Here is a 9,405-nt window from a genome sequence, read left to right as displayed (position 1 = left end):
AAAAAGAAAAAAGTACTGTGCTACAAGATGAGTAAATATACAACCAGACAATCATTCATTTGATTTGCATAAATCAAGCTTGACTTATTAGTAAAGCCATCATTTTTATACTTTTCTTCTATTTTCAAATTTAACCTTTAACGCAATGTACATACTTTTAAACATTCTTCAAATAAAATAAAAAAATTAACACATACAAATACTTTATAAGCCCTAAATGTTAACACATTGCATATTTACAGATAAAACATAATGATGATAATGTAAGAAAGAAAGCTAAAAATACAAAACAAAAAATCATTCATTATAAAGACGCATCGATCAAATCAAGCCTTCGCAAAATTTAATAATTTTTTCAATTTCAAGGATATTGAAGCTCGCTCGCTCAGTGACACATTGGTCAGATTTATTTTTAATCGTTTTTTAGAGAAAAAGAACTCCTCTCCCTCAGTTAAAATAAAATATCTTTATCGCTTATTTGGCACATCGTTTAGGTAGAAATTAATTTATTACTAAAATTGATCTATGAAAATGTGAGGTTAAAGTACAATCGAGCTGATTTCCCCCATACACTTTCATTACTTTAAATAATAGATAAAGAAATTTAGAAAGCGCCGTAAATAAAAAAAAGAACGTTTCACTTTTTCGCTTTTTAAAGCTGCGTCAAGGAATAAATTATCAATAAGTATCGTGATATTTTTAGTATTATTGTCGTTGCAATGAGAAAACCGCGTAAAGGAAATCGATACGATGAAATGGCTCTTTCCGTCAAAAAAAAAAAAAAAAAAAAAAAAAAAAAAAAAAGTAAAAGAATAATAATTTCAACTTTCCCTAAACACCTCCGTTTAATAGACGATGCTTACGACACAATGGACCTGTCCAAATGGATAACTATTATAGTGCAAGTCACTCCATCAAAATCAATTAAGAATCTATTGTGTCGGGCCCGAGAAGTCGGCATCCCATTAATAAAATGAATTCTCTTATAAGCCATGCGTATATGCTCGAGGAATTGAATTCTTTTATAATAATGGCATGCACACGGCGATATATTGCTGCGATTATTACATCCCTGAACCGACGGATGGCGAATCACGCGAAAAATTTGAAAATAATCCACACTACCGAGAATTTATTCTACATACGTAGCCTAAAGTTATTTGCCGATTTGTAATCACATCCAGTCAAATGATTCATACCCGCATTAAGAAAAAATCCATTCTTCCGAATAAATATAATTAACATTAAATCTAATCTGGATGAAATAATACGTTAGTACAAATATGATTTTTCATCGAATGAACGATGCAATAGGAGAACAATGTTTCTACAGCGCCGTGAATTATAATATTTTCGTACTTGAAATGCAATTCAATCCAATCGTGCTGAATTACTCCAAAGACCTTTTTTACACTCTCTAGAAATGGCAGTAATGATGCCACAATCGCACAAACGAACGGCACAACGATTAAAAAACAAAAACCAAGGGAATTTTAATTATTCGCCACGATGGTGAATTATCAAGACACTAATATTATTTTCTATTTTATTAGACTATCAATTATTCGATTTTGTGTCTTATTATCGATAACAGATGTCGCTGATGGATGAATTACCATCTCGAACTTGGACGATACAATAGAATTTTTGTCGTCGGTTGGAAATGGGAGTCACGACCCCTTTAGTGCAACACGTGTGCCGACATCGTATGAGAGGAAGACTTGCGACAATTCACTATTCGCAGATTCACTATTATCATTGAATAATATTACATTTTCTCTGATAATCTCTGATGACGTGAAATTCATTTTACGCTATAATTATTGCCAACCAATACTGTATAGTGAGCTTTGTTTTGTGACTATAATATCGTTAAACTTTACGGCTAAAGCGCCAATATATCCTAGTAATTGTAATTATTATCATTGTACGCGGCAGTCTCCCTCCTCCCTCCCCCCTCCCCCCTCCCCCTCCCCCTCCCCCGTGAAGCTTGATTAAACCATTTATCGCCTAATTATTATAAATAATTCGTTTCTATCATTATGCATAACACAATTGTAATAAGAATATAATAAAATTATTACTCAATCATATCGCTTATGCATAATTAATGAGAAACGATTAGAAATTGTAATTAAAATTAATGGGATATTTTGTAATGCCGGTAAGAATTTACTGCAAAACATGTCATGACAATGTGATTGATGATTAACTAACGATCGATAAAAAAGGAATTTTTAATATCCTGTTTGTGTAGTGCCTTTATCAGCAGCGTAGGTGAAATATGTTATTGAACACATTTCTTTTAATAAACTATACTTGTAAAATAAATAAAATATAATCGAAATGTCAAACTCTTTGGTTAAAAAGAGCTTAGAACTTCTCACATTTGAAAATGATGTAGTTAATGGTAAGCGCGAGTTAGATGTAAATAGCAGATTTGAGTAAATATGGTTAATTGTATATATTAACAATGTACGAAAGAATTTAACCTTTTAATTTACATTGCACACAATTTATAGATAAGTCCAAAAAAAGGAAATCGACATCTGCAGGAATCTTAGATTTAATTCCTACTAAGCATCGACTAATTTCTAAAGACAATAAAAAAGGTACCTTATATACATATAACTTCAAAAGAATCTCTAATTTAAAGTTGACTATTTTTTTCATCCGAGGTAAAATTGAAAATTGTTTATAAAATATGTTTCTACAACTATCATATATATTAAAGTTTCATTCAAAGCTTTAAGCAATGATCGGCGTCATTGTCAATTATTTAACTTTTATTTATTATTTTTATCATTTTATCATTTCTAACATTCCATGTATATAAATTTAATGAGTCAATAAGCCGGATAAGCTTAGTAATGCAGGGATTATATATAAGATAATTATAATTATGTCACTTTCTTTTAAGTCATCTTAAAACGATCGAGTACGCTAACGGTCGCGGATGCAAAAAAAAAATTGGAAACTAAAAGTAACCGTATGGAAGAAAATATAAGAAAACTACTACGTCTCAGTAATTGTAAATATGATGAAGAAGTAATGAAAAAGGTAAGCTAACCATAGTCCTTCGATATGAAACAAATGTGTTTTTTATTAAAAATTTTTATTTTATTTTATGCTTTAGGTTATAGATAGAGGAGTGAAGAAACGTTATCTTACAGAAGAGGATAAGCCAGTTGAGGAAGAAAAGACAGTATTCACCGAAGAAGATTTCCAAAAATTCGAAGCAGAATACTTTGGCTAATAAGTATCATATTAATATTCTGAAAAAGCTAAATAATGCTGGATACGGATCAAGAGAGAGGGAAAGCACTATTAATAACAGCTTCCATTATTTTCATTTACTACACTATATGGGTGATTGGATTACCTTTTATAGATGACAACAGAGTAAAGACTTTATTTTACCCACAGAATATTGCATTAATGGTTCCGGCTATCAGTGGTCTGTGTTTTGTCGGTGGTTTAATGATATTTACTGCCTATCACTTGCATCCTTATTATGGGAAATAAAATTAAGGATAGAAAGTGAATTGTAATTAATACCTTATAATTACTCGCGTTACAATCACTGTTATCAATGACTTGTGCTTTTCAAGTATTTCAATGATAAATATCACTTATCATGCTTGATCCTACACAATCAAAGATAAGACTAAACAAACATTGAATTATACATTTAGTTCATAAATAAAGTTTCGTTACTTATTAATACAAAGTTATATTTGTATTGTATTTCTTTATATTTTTGTATACCCTACAAGTAAAAGTAACTAATTATGCACAAAAATTGTAATATATATTTATAGTACATATATTTGTTTGTAGTGCGTGTGTATAGATATATATATATATATATATATATACATGCATGCATGTGTGCATGCGTTTATAGATAAGAATTAATTTTTATACAATATGCATCTGTATTATTAACAGTGAATTTGTAAAGTATTGTAAGTTATTAATAGTTGTGAGACGTAACAAACAAACAAGAAACTAATTTTTTAATTAAAACAGAAACTGCTCGAACTTAAAAAATTCTGCTCTATTATATTGCAATTCAGTATTACAACAATAACAAAAAAAATCAAAATGAAGTGGTTAGTGATTGGTATATCTGGACCAACGTGTAGCGGAAAGACTAGCTTAGCTAAAAAATTACATGATAATATCCAAGATTCAATTTTGATGTCACAAGATACCTACTTTTTATCCGAAGATAATCCTAAGCATTCGTTTATTTCAGAATTAAATCATTTCAATTGGGAAATTCTTTCAAGTCTTGATATGTCAAAAATGTATTCTGATATAATAAACATTATTCAATCGGCTCCAGATGCTTATTCAGTTGATTTGAATAGAAAATTTAGATGCTTCATAATAGAAGGCTTTTTAATTTATAATTATAAACCTATAGCACAATTATGTAAACAAAAGTATTTTATAGAAATAAGCAAAGAAACGTGTAGTAATAGAAGAAAAACTCGAGTATACAATCCTCCAGACGTTCCTGAGTATTTCAATAAAATTGTTTGGCCTGAATATTTAAAACATAAATCTGAAATTATCTTAGATACAAACTTATATAAAACTATAACATTTCTTGATGGAAATAAAAGTCTAAATGAATTGTATGATGTAATAAAACATGAAATTGAAAAAATTATGTATTAAAACATGAAATTGAAGAATTTATGTATTAAGCATTAAACGACTTTAATATAGAAATATAAATAGATTAACTATATGCTCGATTGATATTATTTACTTAATAATAATGATTAGTAAGATTAGTAAAGTCTTTTATTAGAAAAGATTTATTAAGAAATTCAAAATTAATGGTAATTATAACCTTTTAATATTTTTATGATTTAAAATATGCTATATGGGTATATGGGTTCAAAGAATCTTTTATCATAAATTAAAGAAATAAATCTAAATAATTTATATAAATATAATAAAAGCGTAGCTGAAATGTAATAAAATATTTAATACATTCAAATAAAGAATTCCATTGTGTTAATAAATTTTTAATTACGATTAAAAATTTCATAGATATTTATAACCGTTTAAAAATTATATTTTTTTATCCTTTATTGCTTAAAAATTATGAACAGGTTTTCTTATGTGTAAGATGTGAAATTTTGAACATTTATAGAAAAAACACTCATTCATATAATGTAACATGATCGCTCATAACTAGATATCACATTTCCAATTAATGTATTCAAAATTCATTATGCCTGCTTTGTATAATTTATTGATTCAGATGCATTTAAAAGTATAATAAACTAAACAAAAACAAATGTTTAAACTTTTAATTAAAAAAATTTACAGGAACATCTTGATTTTACATGAAACTATGTAAAAGATTCCAGCAAGTTAATACATACCTAATTTACTGTCATTCTCATTTTTACAAGACATTGAGTTAACAAATATACATAATATTACATCATAATATCTCACGCGCTTTATAATCATTTAAATAAAACAATATCTTTTATTTCTTAAGATAATTTAGTCGTACAATGTTTTCACTAAATAATCTCAAACTAGAGATCAATATAAATAAACAATAGTTGTTCGAAAAATTGTAAAAGTAAGATATCAGTAAAACAGGGATACAGGATATAATTCAGCCAGACAAAACAGGCTGGAATTTTGTGTTCAAAATCTCTTAATTAATAATTTCTTGAATCCATTAATGAATTCCTTATGTTGTGTATTTCTTCACATAAATAATGTCTTATTTGTGTTGTGTTACATGGTGTATGTATTATGTTTTGGTTGACTCTGAGCATTCGAAACGTTAGTAGGTGGGGGGCCAGCTGCTTGATCGTCTGGATCATTTTGGCCACAAGCTTTACGAACATATTGTGGTGTTACTATTACTTCTTCTTCCATTTCAAGCACTTTTTTCCCAAGTTCAGCGCACTCTGCCATTTCTTTTTCAAGCTTTGCGAGCATTCTTGGAGAATCGTACTTTTCTGGATCATCGTGAAATATGACCATTCCATCTTTTTGATTAATCGTAGCAAAGATTTCACCATCTTCAATCTGTAAAATCAATCACATTGTTAATCCATTTTACTCGATTACGTATTTTTAATATTTCCATTTATACCATATTTAATATATATTGTTCCGCATCAGCTGGACCAGGCAACTTTACGCGAGCTGCTACATCGGACAAACTTAATGTCAGAAAGGTATTTGTGAGTCTTTGAATATTTTTTTTATATAGGAAACTAAGCACTTGCTTGACCAATCCTATATTGTTGTCTCTTACAAAAACTTCTTGGTATTTTTCAATAATTTCTTGTACATCATCACAACTATTTGTACTATACGCAGTTGCTAATTCTTGATAAGGTATACTTAATCTTTTTATGTGCCTAAAAGATGAATTATTATTATAAACATCAAAGTAAATATTTTAGTACTTTATAAACTTATAAATTTAAATAAATACAATTTATTTATCTATACTCCATATATTTACCTGTACCTTAATATTATATAACATTTTTATTATTTGTAATTATATGTATAATTAATTGCAAATGTTTTTGTTTTTAAAATAAAAGATTTTCTGTTTGATAAGTATCAATTATTTTTAAATTAAAAAATCATAAAAACTGGTCGTTTTATAATAAAAATATCTAAAATATTTTTAAAAATAATATAAATCAATTTTGTAATAAATAATGATGTTTGAAAATGAAGATATGATTTTCAAATATTGAAAAAATGAAAATTCTTACATTTAAAATGTCTAACTTTATGCAAAGAAATTATTGATTTTAATATAATATTCATATTTAGGGAGCTCTTTTCTAATATTTGAAAATTACATAATTTTTCATTAAAATTTTAAGATATCAAGCTGTGCACTGTAATTTTGTAGTATTTGCAAATATCTTTAAAATTGAATTTATCCGCAGTAAAGTTTTTTCTTCAAAATTTTAATATCCATTAAAATTCTCACACTTGCGTAAATTTGATGTTAATTTTATACTTTAAGCCAATTAAATGATATTATTGAAATGTCATTCAAAATATTGTCTTTTTATTTTGGAATATCAATCTATTCTACTAATAAATTCTTGAAGTCAAAATTTTTCAGCCAATATACATTAAAAAATCTGCCGCGTATGTGTGCGAGCGTGCATACGCGGTACCTCTGCGTGCGCGTGTGCGTGTGCGTGCGCGTTCATGCGTGTGCGTTCGTGCGTGCGTGCCTATATATATATATGTATATATAACAGGCACACACATATAATTTTACATATCTTCGTAACATTTTTTTATTTCAATAAAATGAAAAATTTATTTTAATCTAAAGCTTAAGTTAAATATAAAATATAAAATCAATATAAGTATTAATTTTACCTTTTAACTAAATTACTTGTGTAATTTGGAAGTAATATAATCTTTCCATTTAAAATCAGAGATACAAGAATATACTTTTTATATGCTTCTAACATAATATGACTCACAGCAGTCGCAGGTGTCATAACACAAACTTCAAAAAAGTATAAAGCTCTTTCATAATTTTTTAAAGCCGTATATATCATTCCCCCATAATAAAAATAGAGTAAAAAGTATTTTGCATCATCATCCGTACTAATGCCAGTAATATCAATGTCAAGAAATTCTAAGGCAGGCTTAAAGCACTTTGCAAGAAGGCAAAGTTTGCAAAGATCTCCATGTATAGAAGTTAACTGACTGTCATATAACTGAATTTTTCGTATCGCTCTACAAAGCAAATCGATACCTCTTATAGGCATCTTTACTTCAACCAGAGCATCTGTAAAATGATGACACAATTCTGCATCTGTTGAAATAAATTTTAAATTAACAAAATGCCAAGTAGCTGCATAACAGACATTATTTGATACACAATATAAGAGTACAATTAAAAGCTTAATCTGAAATTCATCCATCTAATAGATCGATAAACTTAATATATAAAAAAATGCACCGGTCCAGTACAAAATTGTATTAAAAATCAATTGTTTTGTAGTTTAATGTTTGACCTAGCATATAAATAACGATAGTATTATTAAATATAAAAAAGTATCAAATTTAAGGCAGTTAATATTGCCTATGTACAATATTATAGGGATACCGATTCTTTTCAATATAATATTCACTATTATCGCACTTACACATATCAGGGACTAACCGAACTTGTTCTCCATTACACCCAACAATAAATTCTTGAACCTGATTGAACAGTGGCTTAAATACTTCCATAGTAACACTAACAAAATTGAAATCTGAAAACTTAGCACACAGAACAGCAAGAATTCCAATAGAATGCTGCTGCAGATCTAGTGTTTCCAATACATTATCAAGATGTTGAACATTCTTCTTCAGTACATCGTTGAATTTTGTCAGAACACTGCTTAATTCGCGAAAGTTTTCTGAAAATGCCAAACAGATAAGAGTGAAATTTAAATTGAAAATACGATACTCATTTAGAGCGTAATTTCCTCTTCGTACAAGCACAGTAAATAAAAACAGAAAAGTGTTTTAAAACCCTTAGAGGTTATGTTTTGTAAAATAATGACATTGTTATGTATACCTTCCGCGGTCAAAGCCCGAACGTTGTTAACAAATTGCTCCAATGCCGATGCCATTTTAGGGTGAAAAATGTACTCGCATCACCGACAGTGGACCTATGTTTTCTCGTCTATTTCAGAGATATCAAAAAAAAAGAAATCGGCCGAGAGCAAGAAACGACCTCTTTTGTATATACATGCGTAAGTTAGCAATTCAATCGGAGATTTCTGGTTGGTGCGCCGATTCTCCTTATTTGCCTGCGCAAACGCATGTCACACCTTAACTTCTATGCTCTTGTCCTTATTATTATTATTCCTTTTAAATAAATAATTTTATTTGATGCGAGGGAAAAATAATTATTGTTTGTGCGTGTTGCTATAAGATATTGGAAAGTAAAGCAAACAAAGCGTAGCAAAGTAGAGAAGTCTATCGAGTATATTCATCATTAATAATATAAATAATGTAACGAGTAATAAATTAGTAGTAATAAGCAAAATGCATTAATAGAAGTAAAGTTGTGAATGAAAAATAATGTACGAATTAAAGTAAAGTACGAATTGAAGTAAAAAAATATCGACGCTTTCTATCTCAATAAATTCTATTTAATATATTGATCAAACAATTTAACTTTGCTTAGAAACAAATTCGAGCTCGCGTCTCTGTTAGTAGTATATTTAAAAAACTTGTAAAAACGAATTATTATCACACGTCCCGTTTAAGAGAACATTGATAAAATATATTAACATAGTAATTAGAAATTTAATATAATATTTGAGGTGATCAAGGTCAGTTTTATAATGAATCGATAAATAAATATAA

The 9,405-nt window shown here is 28.2% G+C and overlaps 4 protein-coding genes across 4 annotated transcripts; 3 read left to right on the top strand and 1 right to left on the bottom strand.

Annotated features, from left to right (window-relative positions):
- Positions 1–2,262: 2,262 nt before the first annotated feature.
- LOC105363113 (active regulator of SIRT1) lies at positions 2,263–3,266 on the top strand. Its single transcript, XM_011500710.1, has 4 exons — positions 2,263–2,410; positions 2,523–2,612; positions 2,921–3,060; positions 3,137–3,266. The coding sequence occupies exons 1-4, from the start codon at positions 2,347–2,349 to the stop codon at positions 3,254–3,256; spliced, it is 414 nt and encodes a 137-aa protein (XP_011499012.1). The 5' UTR covers positions 2,263–2,346; the 3' UTR covers positions 3,257–3,266.
- A 7-nt stretch (positions 3,267–3,273) lies between these two features.
- On the top strand, positions 3,274–3,534 carry LOC105363112 (Dolichyl-phosphate mannosyltransferase subunit 2). Its single transcript, XM_011500709.1, has one exon. The coding sequence runs from the start codon at positions 3,292–3,294 to the stop codon at positions 3,523–3,525; it is 234 nt and encodes a 77-aa protein (XP_011499011.1). The 5' UTR covers positions 3,274–3,291; the 3' UTR covers positions 3,526–3,534.
- Positions 3,535–3,960: 426 nt separating this feature from the next.
- On the top strand, positions 3,961–4,674 carry Nrk1 (nicotinamide riboside kinase; the record flags this gene model as incomplete). Its single annotated transcript, XM_011500975.1, has 1 exon — positions 3,961–4,674. A coding segment is annotated over exon 1 (567 nt), but the record flags the coding sequence as incomplete, so codon positions are not given.
- Positions 4,675–5,091: 417 nt separating this feature from the next.
- CSN3 (COP9 signalosome subunit 3) lies at positions 5,092–8,796 on the bottom strand. Its single transcript, XM_011500708.1, has 5 exons — positions 8,609–8,796; positions 8,190–8,447; positions 7,411–7,855; positions 6,143–6,413; positions 5,092–6,075 (listed from the first exon to the last, which is right to left on the bottom strand). Exons 1-5 carry the CDS (start codon positions 8,661–8,663, stop codon positions 5,779–5,781), a joined length of 1,326 nt encoding a protein of 441 aa, XP_011499010.1. The 5' UTR covers positions 8,664–8,796; the 3' UTR covers positions 5,092–5,778.
- Between the last annotated feature and the right edge of the window lie 609 nt (positions 8,797–9,405).

Source organism: Ceratosolen solmsi, unplaced genomic scaffold (assembly GCF_000503995.2).
Source record: "Ceratosolen solmsi marchali unplaced genomic scaffold, CerSol_1.0 scaffold27, whole genome shotgun sequence".
NCBI classification, from domain to species: Eukaryota; Metazoa; Arthropoda; class Insecta; order Hymenoptera; family Agaonidae; genus Ceratosolen; species Ceratosolen solmsi.
Note: the sequence above shows the minus strand (reverse complement) of the source record. Positions and strands in the feature narration are given on the sequence as shown.